Below are 15,053 nucleotides of genomic sequence, written 5' to 3' on the forward strand. Positions count from 1 at the left end.
ATCGGTTTACTCAATCACACGTATCAAACGGGGCCCAAGGGTACATATAATAAGAAGGCATTGATTTTGATAAGCCATTTGCGCCGGTTGCAAGACTTGAGGTAGTCCAAATCTTCCTTGCACATGTTGTTTTCAAGGACTTCAAAGTTTATCAAATGGATGAAAAGTTAGCATTCCTAAATGTTCTTCTGCAACCGAAAGTCTATGTTGAAATTCCTCCAGATTTTATCAATTTTGCTTGTCCCAATTATGTTTTAAAACTAGATAAGATAAGTATGGATTAAAGCATGTACCTAGAGCTTGGTATGATACTCTGACTAAATTTTTTATTGATCATGATTTTGTGATCTGAACGGTCGATAAGACCTTGTTCAAATTTATTAAAGGAGGTCATATCTTGCTAGCCCAAATATATGTTGATTATATAATATTTGGTTCTACGAATCCCAAACATTGTGAGAAATTTTTTAACCTTATGCGGAAAAAATTTGAAATAAACATGATAAGCGAACTTATATTTTTCTTGAACTGCAAGTCAAACATCTTGACTAAGGTATTTTTATCAATCAATCCAAATATACCAAAGTGGTCATCAAGAAGTTTGGAATGAACAACTGCTCTGTTACATCTACCTCCATAAGTGCATCAATCAAGTTATATAAAGATGAAGGGTGAATTTTGGTCAAGGTAATAATGTACCACAGTCTCATAGGATCTCTGTTATATCTAACCGCTAGTCGACTAGATATTATGTTTGCAATTTTTCTTTGTGCTAGATTCCAAGTTGCTCCAAAGCAATCACATTACAATGCATCTAAGAGTATCCTTAAAAATCTTAAAGGAACTATCAACGTGGGTCTTTTGTATCCAAAAGACTCAAGTTTTAACTTTATTGGTTAGTCTGATGCAGACTGTGTAGGTTGCAAGATACCAGCGAATCATGTCAATTCCTTGGAGATAGACCGATATCCTTATTCAGCAAGAAACAGACAACAATAGCCACTTCAACCACTAAAGCAGAATATCTTGCAGCCGAAAATCGTTGTTCACAAATCATATGGATTCAACAACAGCTTGGAGACTGTGGGATCTAGTAGAGTGAGTTCCTATATTCTGTGACAAAACAAGTGTTAATGTTATAACATACAATCCCATTATTCATTTCAAAACAAATCATATTAACATAAGATATCATTTAATAAGGGATTATGTCATGAAAGGTAGATTTGATTGGAATACATGTCAATCGATCAACAGGTAACAAATATTCTTACCAAATCGTTACCAAAACCTAAATTTTCTTATTTAAGAAATATTCTTGGTTTTGTAGATTTAGCTTAGTACATATGTTTAGGAGAAACGCTCCTTGACATTTCATTGCATTATAATGAAATACAAATGTGTCAAGCCTGATAAAGAAATTGTCCAACCGGTAGATAAGTTTTCAATCAAAATGGTTGAGTGGCTTTTGGAAGCTGTGACTTTATCCGACCGCTAACACTTAATATTTTATTATATTTAAATATTGATTTGTGAGAAAAACGGTACATATTACTTTAAAATTATTTCCAACAGTCGTCTATATGCATTTAGCCACGTGATTTCATCTTCATTTCTTCAAACACTCACAATATTTCAAAAGATTTCGGCAATTTCACTTTCTCAAAACTCTTTGTTCTTTCACTTGTTTTTCTACAAATTTCTTCACAGGCCGAAGATGTCGATCTTGAAGACTTGCCTCGCAATCAACTTTGAATCCATTGTCACAGCAAAATGACTCCATTTCATATGTGTTGGAGATGCCTGAGGCTTCCAGTCTGAGGAAGTTCCTCACTTCTGGATCTGGACCTATCTAAGGTGAAACAGTTCTTCACTTCTGCAAGAATGGAGCATGGAAGTATCATCTACACTGTCGGAGGGTCTAACTACATCATCTCATAACAGTTCTTCTGAGATGTCCTAGAACTGCCTACTAAGGGTTTGACCAAAGTTTCAGATATTCCAGAGGGCAATGCTAATATCTAGCGTGCTGGGTTCTTTATGGCTGGTATCTCTATCTCTATTCTGACATTTAAGCATGATCTGAAGTTGGAGTTCTGTTTTCTCATCATCATCATTGCCAAATCTCTGCTAGCCAAATTAGGGGCATATGACAATATCATCTAGAAGAAATTCTAATACATGGGTGATCGCATCAAAGATCAATGTCAACAGGTCTGGAATTTATTTTGATACCCTCTATGAGATAACCAAGGGAAAGGGCCCATATGAGGTATTCACTCTGCAGATTTTCTATTTGCTTGGTCTGCTGAAAAGTGACTTTTGGAATTATTGATCCATTGCGTTCTAAGAAGAAGAAGAAGGCACTGGCTATAGTACCTTTGAAGAGAAAAATGGTATATTTTGAGACCGGAATAAGACAATCAAGCATTCGAATACAGATGACCCCAACAGTCAAAGGGCATTAAGCAGCCCGAGAAGAAGAAGAAGATTAAAATGGTTTCCGAGGTGATTCAATTGGAGTCGGTTCCACAAGTCCAGTCCACTCGACCAGTGGCTAGCATTTGAATTTCTGAAGGTGTTATTCTTTCCCAAACTTCTCAAGTATTGAAGGCGATGGCCAAGAAAATAAAGATGTTCGGCAGATGGTTTGAACATCGCACCTATATATTGTTCAAGACCATCTTGGAGGAGGATCTATCGAATAAGTTTTCTACTCTTGAAGGCAAGATGTTGGATTGGGCTGAGACCAATGAAATTGGAGTAGCTCTCGACCAGAGAATGTTTATTGACTTCTAACTGAGGGAAATTATTCTATGACTGATAATAATCCAGCAGCAGACAAATTTTGATGCCACCAGCCACACAGCTCCCGATTATGATGTCTATTATTTCACAACTAGAGTTAAATGTTATGTCCATCACCTCCAAGATCCAAAATAATCGGAGGGAGTTTGAAATTCCCATTCAACTGCTCCCCATGACAATCAATATCTATGCCAATGAAGCACTTTCCATGCTCAATGCGATGGGCATGGAATATGAAGAAGTAGGTGGGGAAGAAGAAAAAGCTAAAGGGAATGAAAAAATTGTCCCAGACCCCTCTGTATTTAACCAGTCAAAAGATGACAGTGGTTCTTCCTTGGCTAATTTAGTGGATAAAATCAATGTTCCTGGTGATGAGCACTCAGCGGTCAAAGAGCCTTCCTCCACCGTCGAACCCATTGTGACCACTGACACCAATCCAACCGGTGTGCACCCCCAACCACATGTACATTTCTCTTTCCCCATCCTAATAACCCTGAAACAAGTATTTCTAACAATGCTTATATTACAAAATCATTACCCGAGTTCCTCTGACCTCATTGGATGAAATGGTGAAGTCTATGACGAATTTATCCTCTTTGGCGACCAGTCCACTCGCATGGACATTGATAAAGACACCGGTCCCAAGAATGCATCTCTCAAGACTATATTTGAAAAAAATCCTCTGAAGTACCCAACCTCTCAGAAAATAGCTGAACAAGAAAAATCACCGGCTCTTTCTCCTCGTTGTTCTTTGAGTCCCTTGAGTTCCCAGGTGCCACCCGGTATGGTGCCTTTGAAATAGGTGTTGCCCCATGTGTCAAATTAATCTGAAAATCAATTTCTCAATTTGGGGTTTCGCCAGGTAAATCTTCCTGAAAACATTTGCAAATTCCCTAACCACCGGAATGTCTTCTATTATGACCTCAACTCCTTCCTTAACTTCACTTATCATCGCAATGTAAACAACTTCACCTCTTTCCATGTATTCCCACGTTTGAGAAGCTGAAAGAAGAGTCTTGTGTTACTTAGTCTTACTATTGAATAACATTGCTTCTAAACTTTGAGACTTGAGTGTCACCGTATTTCCTCGACAATCTATAACGGCTTGGTTATTGGATAAACAATCCAATCAAAAATAAAATCGAATTCTACCATGTGTAGTTGTATTAGGCTTACCTTGAAATTGTGATTTCCTATAAGAATTTTGATATATCAATATAGAGTACGAGTTTTTAATGTTAGATTTGCAGGAGTTGCTATTCTATACAGTTCTTCTAAGTTATCAAGTTGCTTTCCTAATTTCTTAGGAAATCTCTTGGATATAAATTAATGTGTTACACCATAATCAAATAGCACATAAGTAGGCATCTGGCTTGTTCTTCTTTGGCTTATTTGGAGTTGTGCCACTTGTAGACCATTATTTGGATCTAGAAAAGGGTATTGGGCAATGCGGTGGTCCATATTTCCATTTCGGAAACAAGCTCCAGTATTCTTACGATATTCATCATTGTGAGCGAACTCACATGTTTGGCACTTGGCTCTCTCTTTGTTTACTTGAGAGGAAGTGGGTCTTTTGACTTGGCCACTAATGTGTTGATTGTCTGAAAAACTAGGCTTCTTGAATTGTTATCCTGATTGTTGGTACTGGCTAGATTGGGGATGTTTGAGCTTGTTATCACCTTCATGCCTTTGTTCTCACATTCACGCCTCTCGATGTCATTTTCGGCCTTGATGGTAGCCCCCATCAATTCATCAAAGCTGTTAGGCTCGGTAACAACAAGAGTAGACTGGATTCGGCTGTTTAATCCCTTGTTGAAGTGATGCATATTCAAGGCTTCATTCAATGATGGTTGTGAGTAGTTAGTTACCAACGAGTGAAACTTGGATGAATACTACACTACAGACACGTCCGACCCTTGGATCAAAATCTGACATATTCTAAACTCGAACTGTAGTTGAAAAGTACTAATTTAAAAATGCATCATGGAACCTCTGCCAGTTGATAGGTCCCGCTCCTAGTAAAAATGTTAAAAACTATTTCCCACCACTTAGCAGCTTTGTCCATGAGGAAAGGTGCAACAACATTCACCCTAATGTCTTGTGCCACCTCAAGTAGTTGAAGATGGTTCTCGATATCTTTCACTCAATTTTACCTGACTTCAGGATCAAGGTTCCCATTAAAGTTTGGGACTCTGGCGTATGGACTCATAGTGGTGTTTAGTCCCATTATGAGATGGAGGTCACATCGGTGGCTGATTAGCATTAATATTGACAAACCCTTTGATTGTGGTTGCCACTACAGTGGCAATGGTCATTAAGTCCGCCTTAATAAGGCCAAATCCTGCTGGTGGTGGAGGTGGTGGTGCATCCTCATCATTGTGATTGTGATTTATATATCGTGGATTGCAGTTGTTTCTAAGAGGTCTTCCGTCCATTTCCTAAATGTATAAAGTTTCTAAGATGTTTGAAAAATAGGCAAATACATATGAAATAACAGTGGTTTATTAATTAAATCAATCAATGAAACAAGATTCAAATAAATTTTATTTATTTTAAACAAAAGGTATACAATCAATGTTGGAAACAATTTTAAAAGAAAATGGATTGAATATCCTCATTACAGTCGACTACTAACGAGCTAGTCTATGACTTCTCCCAATCCTAACTCCATGGGGTCCTCTTCAGGCTCTTCCTCGGGTTCCTCTTCAAGTTCTTCCTCCTCATGGTTGGCAATAATTGTTTGTAGGTTATCTATATGGTTATGCAGGACTGTATTTTGATCACTAAGGACATCAGCAGTGTTCTGCAGCTCCTGAATTTGAGCATTAGTCTGCCGACGATACTTAGTATGCTGGTGTATGAAAAGATCTTTTTAATCCCTAAGTGTTCGGATCTTCCCAACCAAGTTGTCTTTCATGTCAATGAGTTCAGTGACTGCCTCTTGAGAAGCTTCCAATTCTTCTTTAGTCTTTTTATGCTGCTATTTTGCCTCATGTAGGTAGTAAGAAAAACATTCAAAATCATTTCTTAAATATTATTCTCTATGTAGTTGGTCATCCTTGTCAAGTTCTAAGCATAGGTTGTGTCCCTTTAGTTGCTCTATCTTTTTCTCTAGACTCTTAATATAGTTGGCTTGGTCAGTCATATCATGCACCAAAACATGAGAAGAAATGTTCAACACAAGGTTCTAAATGTATAAATCACGCTAAGCATAACTAATGATATAAATAAAATCAATCACATAAGGTAATATTTTATTGACAAAAGTGTGACTGTTTGAATCAAGCTTGGAAAAATAGCAAAAAATTAAAATTTCTTTGAATTGGATGAATTTTTTTCTAAAATTTCTCCCCATCATGAACATGAAGTTTGCAAATTTGGTACAAAAATATTGAGTTGATTAAAATGAAAATTCCATAAAGTTTTGGGAAAATAGAAAATTTCAGAAAACTTTTGATTTCTCTATGAAAACGAAGAAATTTGGGTTTGTAGACGGTGCTCATATGTTTAAAATCGTATTAGAGTTGAGTGGAAATGAAAATTCCTCAATGTTCCGGAAAAATGAAAAATTTCATAGAACTCTTGATATCTCTATGAAAACGAAGGAATTTGGGGTTCGTTTTAATCATACTAGGTTAGGTTTTCTCAGAAAGAGCTTTCCGTCGGTATATTACAATAGTCAAAATTTCTCCTAGATCAAAAGTTGCGGTCATTTGAAGTTTGTGTGCAAAACACCTCAATTTCAAAGGGTATAACTTAGCTTAGCTTAGCAAGGTCTATAGGAAAACGCCATTGGAATTTACCTCTACTGAATTCCAGTTCTGCTGAAATAAAATATATTGCATTCCACGTCTACTTACCAAGTCTATTGCATCAGACCTACTGATTCTCGGTTATTGGCTACTACATTGAGACTACTGATTTATGACATACTGGTTATGATCTACTGGTTTCTGGTCTAATGTTTTTTGGTTTGTTGATTGTTTTCCTACTGACTTCAGACTTGCTGCTGAATTCCAAAATGCTAATTTCAAAGATACTAATTATGCCTCTACTGAATAGAGGTCTTCTGAAATCAAGTTTGCTAAACTGATGACAGTTGATTTCGAAATTCTTCATACCAGAACATGATATTTCGAAGTACTCAGATTATGAAACCTGATTCATTTTGATACCACTTCAATTTTTTTACGCCCCAAAGCGAGGCACTACTGACACCGTCGTTACTATCAAATATACATTCGAAAACTTCAAGCTTTAGAAGTACAGATTTCAAAATATAACCAGTCTATTCATTCATAAATTTGAAATTACATCGTCTTTACAAAATCAAAATGTAACATAAGTCTAATGATGTGGAATAACATAATAATTAAAAAAACTAAACAGAAAGGATCATCAAGTTGTTTTTCATCAACCCCGAAACTGGTTTTGCTCATCCTCTTGTATCTTTTCTTTGTTCTTATCTGGGAGGAGTTTGAACGGATGACTGATATGATCGTGACTCAGTAAACGCGAAGAAAATCCACCCAGCTTTTAAATTCGTTTTTAACTGAAGTCTCTTATATATAAATCAGAACATAAGTCACATATTTTCATAAATAAACAATTGTAATTTTATGCACTAAACAAATTATGAGTTTCATGACTAACTGATATCAATCTCCTATATATTAATCCTCAAAGGGATGAGGCCTATAATTAGTAATAACAGTAATCAGTAATGTTCAAAATATATTTTTACCATTATTTCAAATTTTTGGTGCTTACAAGATGCAGATTTCGACATTCATGCATTAACCATATAATATATTTGATGGAATAGTTTTAAATCGTATTACAAGAATTAAAATAAAAAGCCTGCTTACAATAAATTGATTAAATTATTTCGGTTGAAACTTTGACATGATCTGTTCTTGCTACTGAACTGTTGCTGGAATTCACATTACTAGCTCTAAAATATTGTTTTTAACTCTATGTGATTTGCTCAGAAATTGTGTGACACCAACTTATAATTTTAGATGTTATATATAGGATAAAATATGGCTGTTAGGATATCATTTAGTGTCATTATTTGCCATAATTTTGAGTGATATCATTTAGTGTCATTATTTGCCATAATTTTGAGTTAATGCATCAGTTAAAGTTCTGAAGTAGTAACTGACTGTTGACATGGTCTGCTATTTTCGGCTACTGAATTTTCGGCTGCTGAAATGGTCATCTATTGAAAAATTCTAAATGCCGATGAAAAATACAAGTTGTTGCACAATGCTTGTTGCTGCTGAATTTTTGCTTCATTGTCTGCTAAAAAAATGATTAGCTGCTGAATTTGCTAGATACCAAAAAATGCTATCTGTTGCTGAAATTTTACAATATGCTGAAATTTTGGGCTCTCACACCCTGGCTCTCTTATAATTTCAAATCCAATTTCTGAAGATGAAGGACATTATAATGACGGAGATCTGAATATGGACTTTCCGCAAACCTTACTAGCTCATGAGTAGACAAATAAATACATGTTATCTCTCCCATCAAACCACCTGGCAAAAAGCATGTTGTTCGTAGTGTTGCAATGGAACAAATTCAATCTGCACTTGTAATTTTGCAAGAAGGTGACAAACTGGAAAAACCATATCAGATCGTTGGTCAACCGAGTACAAATTCGACCAGTGTTGAGTTGGAATTTCAAGTTGACCCCTTTTCTCCTCGTCAACTAAACCTTATATACGAGGGACCAAAGTCTCCAACTCCCCTTTTGATCATTTGATGACTCAACTGCTTAATATTTCCCAATCAGCAACATACATTGAGATTAAAAAAATAAAAACTAAACTCACTGAGTCATGTTTGATAGCTTCAAAACTCAAATTCTCAATAATACAGCTCTATTGAATCCCAACTTCACCTAGCCTCTGGTTCTCATACTCAGATAAAAAATCAAGCCATCTCCATGAATACTGAACTAGCAGCTCAAATTTCCCCTGGTTCAAACCAATATAGACAGAGAACTGAAAGCTCAAGTGGATCAAGTCCGATAGCACGTGGATGAAAGATTTGTTACTATGGGCGGTCAGCTGCTAGAAATTCTTTAATACATACAATGCAGTAATGACAAAAGGAGGGAAGTAGAGTGTAAAAGGCTTCAAGATATATATAAAAAAAAGGGCAAGCCAAAACATAGAGTCAAACGCACTGATGAAAGGAGAAAACGGGAAGAAGATAGAATGAAGAGAGAAAGTGGTAGCAACGATTCAAGGTTTAGGACTTAAGTTTTCGTGTGTGTATTAAGTCTAACTTTCTGCACTGTGTATGTGTATTAGGTCTAAATTTCTTCACAATGTACTAATTACATTTCATTTTCTTAACGAGAGAAGGTGGTAGCAACGATTCAAGGTTTAGGACATAAGTTTTTGTGTGTGTATTAGGTGTAACTTTCTGCACAGTGTATATGTATCAGTATTAGGTCTAAATTTCTTCACAATGTACTAATTACATTTCATTTTCTTAATGAAATTCATGCTTTCAGATTATATTGTGTTCAAAATGTGTTTTAATATAATATTATTGTATAGATTAGCATACTGGTTTTATCATCACCAAAAAAGAGAAATTGTTCGAATATTTCTTTTACCCTAAGTTCTTGTGATTGACAAAATAAGTGTATCGAGCTGTTATAAGAAATCAGCTGCTATATTATTTTGTATTTCAGGTTCTCGACCGCTTATGTAAAATCCAGCCAATCTAGTACTTTATGCTTCACCAGCTAAAGATAATAAATTTTTCCGGCTGTCCTCTATTAAATTAAGACCGTCACTATCCAACCGCTTGTCAGAAATATGCAAATCAAATTGGATACTTCAGTTCCAACTGTTCTGAAACTACCAGTTACAACATAAAAGAGCAGTATCTCACCAACTCCCAATGTGACAGAAGGATATATAGTTTACCCAAAGTCAAACAACTTTTTCATAAGCTAAAGAGCTACCAGACGATAAAATGAAGAAACATTAAATAGACATTTAATGATATTTATTATATGAAAATGACAAGTATGTTATGTCTGAAAATGGTACAAGTGATCATTGAAAAAATTTATTTCACCGTTGAAGCTTTCAAATTTAAATATGAAGTCTCGAGAACCAAAAACAACTTTGAATTATCTGAACTCTCAAACGCTTGAACATCTGCTTCTTCAAAGATTTCCGAGCACTCTAAAGAGATATTATTTCAAGGCACTCATCTCATTTTCATAAAATTTTCTTATTGACTAGCCTCAATTTTCTTCGTCACTAATAACATTCTCATACCTGAAAGACTTAAATACACATAACAAATCATTTAAAAGCATATAATACATAATAAAATATCTATTAGTTGATAAATAAAATATCTGATGTTGACTGGGTCGGAGACCTAGATATATGAAGAGCACATCGGGTGGGTTGTTGACATGTTGAATCCGAGTCGGGTACAAATTAGATCAGAATTTATTGTCATCTCTAATTCTTATTTTCTCGAAAAATCTATTAGTTTATAGGACTGAAAACTAAAATGATCATATTTTATGGGTTTGCTGTTTATAAAATTTAGAAATAGCTTTAATTTTTGTGATTGAGCCGAAATATTATATTTTATTAGAATATTTTAGTTAGTTGAGGTGTCATCCAATTATTCTCAAATATTTGACGTTTGTTTCGTGAATGATATTTTGTCCTAAAAAGTAAAACTAGATTGTCTCATTCAAAATCTATACATAATCATTGTTTATCATTCAAGTTTTCAGAATTTTTTTTTAAAAAAATTAAGATTATAATGTTTATCTACTATACTTATCTTTTATTTTATTTTTAAAAAAAAACGATATTTCATTATAAAAGATAAAGTTAAAACAATGTTTCCCGAAGCTATACAAGTTTCCTACATAATTTTTTACCATAAAAAAATGATATTTCATTATAAAAGATAAATGTTAAAACAATGTTTCTCTAAGCTATACAAGTTTCTAACATAATTTTTTACCGTATGAATTCAAATAAAGCGTGATACAAAACAATTTAGATTTTATATATATATATATATAATAGGTCTCTTGTGAGACGATCTCACGAATCTTTATCTCTGAGACGGGTCAATCCTACCAATATTCACAATAAAAAGTAATATTTTTAAAATAAAAAGTAATATTTTTTTTTCATGGATGACCAAAATAAGATATCCATATAACAAAATATGACCCGTGAGACCGTCTCATACATGTTTTTGCCCAATATCTTTATCAATTTGCATATCTAATCTTTTTCTTGATTTTTTTTATAAAAAATTTCTTTATCTTCGTCAAATTTTATAATCATCAAATCCATAATTTTAAAATAAAATACATTACGTACAGTACCAGAATAACTAAGTAATATATTATTGAACATAAATTATATATATTTTTATTATTAATGTATATTGGACAACAATCACTAATCTATATTATATTTTTAAATTTAAAACACTTAGAATAACTAATTTTTGGCGTCATCGTCTGTTTTAATAATTATTTATATATTAATAAAATGTTAAAATTTTGATGTGTAATATAAATCAAATGAATTATAAAAAATTTTGTTCGCGTAAATTGTTTTATGAATTGTCTTCAAGCCCGGTTTAATTATCAGAATCGCTTATAATTAGCCGAGTTTTTCGTGGGGGTTTCAGCCGATGTGGGGTTTTAGGTTTCCAAACTTCAAATTTTTCCCCATATAAATCTAGGGATTCGTTAAGGCGGCGCGCCATTTAATCTATTTGGGTATATAATTCACATTGGCCATTGTTTAAAATTGATTAAAGATCGGCACAGAAATTACTTTTATGTCATACATTGACATTAATTTTTAATATCGATATTGCAAGTCTGATTTCAAAAAGAGGAATTTATTCCCCGAATTTGAATCTGATCATCCTCAATTTCAGGTGTGTCAAATCTTCATTCTTTGATTTGTTTCAAAATGATTTCATGCGAATGGTTCGACCTATATTTGTTATTTGAATGATTTGATCGAGTACAGGTTTGAGAAATCTCGATTTTTGTTTCTTTTTTTTATTATTTTAAATTTAAATTTAAATGTTGGGGCTCGATGTAATTTGTACTTCTGTTGATTCTATTTATTGCATCTGCTTATTCCGATTCGTAGTCTCCGATTTGCTGGTCTGAATGTCTACAGTTCCTAGATTTCCATTTCTTGATTTGGTGTTTTACATAGCATTGGCATCATTTTGTTTGCCCGCGAATCAGAAAGGTTAATTTTTTTTCTTTTAGAAATCATTCATAAAGGGTTGGATTTGGAATCAATTCAGTGATATTTTTGACCAAACAGAACTAAATTTGATTATGTTTTGTGTATTTGATGATTTAGTATTTTTCATTTTTCAGCAGTTCTTTTATGTGCATGTTGTTTTTTATTTCATTTTTTGAGTTTTGATCTGAATTGACTTGGCATAAATACTTCTGGCCTTGTGACTTTGTTCCTCTTTGGCCAAAAATTGAGAGCAGTCTGGAACTCGAATTAATTTGAGATATTTGTTGAGAAACTGGATGAGTTTTCCGGATCCTACCACGCCACATTCATTTATGCCACCACCTTTTACTTGTGATGCCGGAGGATTTTGGCCTCCATATTTTGCTGAAAATATGCAACCAGATCTAGCTTCACAGTTTGATCATGCTCCACCATTTAAGAGAGCAAGAAACTCTGAAAACAAGCAGCCAGTTATTCAGACAAATGGTACCGGAAGTAATGGTACCAGCCACATATTTTACAAGACACGAATCTGTGCTAAATTCATGGATGGCATGTGCCGCAATGGCGAGCATTGCACTTTTGCTCATGGTACTGAGGATTTACGTGTGCCCCCTCCGAATTGGCAAGAGCTTATTCGAGAAAAGGATTGGGGTCCTGGGAGTAATTGGAATGATGATCAAAGAATGATTAATAGGACGAAAATCTGCAAGAAATATTACAATGGAGGTGAGTGTCCATATGGGGAGAAGTGTATCTTCCTCCACGAACGGGCTCCTTCAAACTTTAATGCTGAAGTGCCTTGGCAGAGGGAGAGTTCTGCTATAAGCATAGGAACTAGAAGGGATGCCTCGTGGAGCAGCAGCGATTTCAATCAACCTGATTTGAATAAGCACGTTACTGGGGGCTCGGATACTTACCAAGTAAGGATGAGTTTTTGGAAAACCAAGTTATGCAGTAAATGGGAGATTGGTCAGTGTCCATATGGAGACAGATGCTATTATGCTCATGGCCAATCAGGTACATGTGATACACATTATGACCGTTCAATTTAATGCCCTTTTTTCCATGACCATTTTTTATACTTCTTCGGTTGATTTGGGAAATTATATATAGGCCTCGTGCACTTTCATTTGTTTGGGTTAATTGAACCTTATAGGCACATACGGCATCGCTGTGAGTAACATTTAGCGGATCTCACACCTTAAAACAACAAAGTCCTTCCTATAAAAAAAACAACAAACTCTAGTGTTTTTTTGTCTATTCAACCTCAATTATTTTGTTAATGCGATAGTCATATACTAGTGCCTTTGATGTTTCCATTACATTCTTTTTTTAAACAAAGGGAAAAAATCGGCTCCCTATTTTCTTGTTTTACATATTCTGTGTTTGTTTAGAAGCTTTTTTAGTTCTTTTCTCATACTCTATAATGCATGTAGCAATGTTATATGATTGGAGACTATGAGTACCTACTTTCACTTTGTACTCACCATTTTCTTACTCTAGTTGAACTATACAAAAACTTTTCGTTTGATTGTCTTTTGTATTTTTATACAGATCATTTATCTATAATTTTTGAATTATTTGCCGTATACCTTTCTTTTTTGCTTTTTGTACAAAGATTTGTATGATGATAGACAAGTACTATTTCTGCTTTGACAGACTTGAAGGTTTCTGGTTCACGTGTGGAGACAGAACAAATAACGAACTCTGACTCCATCCCGGCCAAATCTTTGGCTACTTCAGGAAATCAGGTGGTTGGTTATCCTCTTGGTGAAGCTGGAGAAGATAAGAAGTTGTCGAAATGGAAACTGTCCAAGAAAATTAATCGAATTTACGCTGACTGGATAGATGATCTATCGCCACCACACTGCTCACCGAACAAAAAGGATGATATAGGAACTTTGGGATAATTATTTTTTCAGTTACTAACATCCCAAAAACTATTGCTGATAGGTTATGATCTTATATCTGTGTTTGTTACTGTGTTTTGGGCATCTCCATTGTGCAGTTGCGATTGCACTCTTATTTATTTATTGTAGAAAATTTAATAAGGAATTTACATTTTCCTCACTATATGCAATTAATGATTTGTTTCTTAGTTGAGGAGCATTTGTTGGATACAAAAGCAGAAAAGCTTTTGGGGTAAAAACATACCAAATGCTTTATAGCTTAAATGACGATGTTTGGGATGTTAAACGCATTCAAATGGTCCAAAAATTATTGGTTTTATTCTCTCCCAAATGTTGTATGGTCTGATTCATTTATTTAGTGCAACTACTGGAAAAAGAAATGATGGGGACTGATACGAATCTGACCGGGTGTTACGTGCTAATGGTTGAAAGGAGATTTAAGATGCGTTGTTGCCTCGGACTTTCAAGCTTGATTGTGATTAAAGATGATGAATCAAGCATATTCAAGCAAGTGGTGGAGTTCAACAAAATATATACTGAAGGACCTATAACGAGGGGACGTATCAAGAAGTTTAAAGAAGCACTTCAAGGATTCATGGTGAACTATCGAGGAAGTTCAACAAATGGGGTGTCTGAATTAGAGGAGTTTGGGGAACATGGACACAACAATGGAAGTGTTTGGAATGTTATTCAAGTGTTAAAAGACCATGAGGACAGCAGCAAGCGCGCACGAACCAGGAACAGGTGCGCCACCGCGCGCACCCATGCGCGCGCCATCGCGCGGAAACCCGCGCCACCGCGCGCCTTGGCCGAACTTCGCGCGCCCCCGCGCGTGATCTCGTGCTATCGCGCGACCTTCCGTGTAGAATTTGTTCACAACTTCTTTATGACTTTTTACACTACTTTTTCTTGTATTTTATTGTATTTATATGCATTGTATCAACCAAAAACGTGATAATTCAGATTGATAAAAATATTTTGAGGAGTTTCTCTCAATTCTCAAGGCTTTTAAAGCTTTGTTCAAAATCAAATCAAACTTATCAAAGAT

The 15,053-nt window shown here is 34.9% G+C and overlaps 1 protein-coding gene across 1 annotated transcript; it reads left to right on the forward strand.

Annotated features, from left to right (window-relative positions):
* Positions 1–11,507: 11,507 nt before the first annotated feature.
* Positions 11,508–14,193, forward strand: LOC142547180 (zinc finger CCCH domain-containing protein 39-like). Its single transcript, XM_075655333.1, has 3 exons — positions 11,508–11,766; positions 12,347–13,112; positions 13,755–14,193. The coding sequence occupies exons 2-3, from the start codon at positions 12,389–12,391 to the stop codon at positions 14,003–14,005; spliced, it is 975 nt and encodes a 324-aa protein (XP_075511448.1). The 5' UTR covers positions 11,508–11,766; positions 12,347–12,388; the 3' UTR covers positions 14,006–14,193.
* The last annotated feature ends 860 nt before the right edge of the window (positions 14,194–15,053 follow it).

Source organism: Primulina tabacum, chromosome 5 (genome assembly GCF_025594145.1).
Source record: "Primulina tabacum isolate GXHZ01 chromosome 5, ASM2559414v2, whole genome shotgun sequence".
Classification (NCBI taxonomy): Eukaryota; Viridiplantae; Streptophyta; class Magnoliopsida; order Lamiales; family Gesneriaceae; genus Primulina; species Primulina tabacum.

What these genes read in the sequence shown, in the direction of transcription:
- LOC142547180 (XM_075655333.1), top strand. Translation starts at nt 12,389, where the DNA reads ATGAGTTTTCCGGATCCTACCACGCCACATTCATTTATGCCACCACCT. An exon ending in TTATGCTCATGGCCAATCAG is followed by an intron (nt 13,113 to 13,754) that starts GTACATGTGATA and finishes CTGCTTTGACAG; the next exon opens with ACTTGAAGGTTTCTGGTTCA.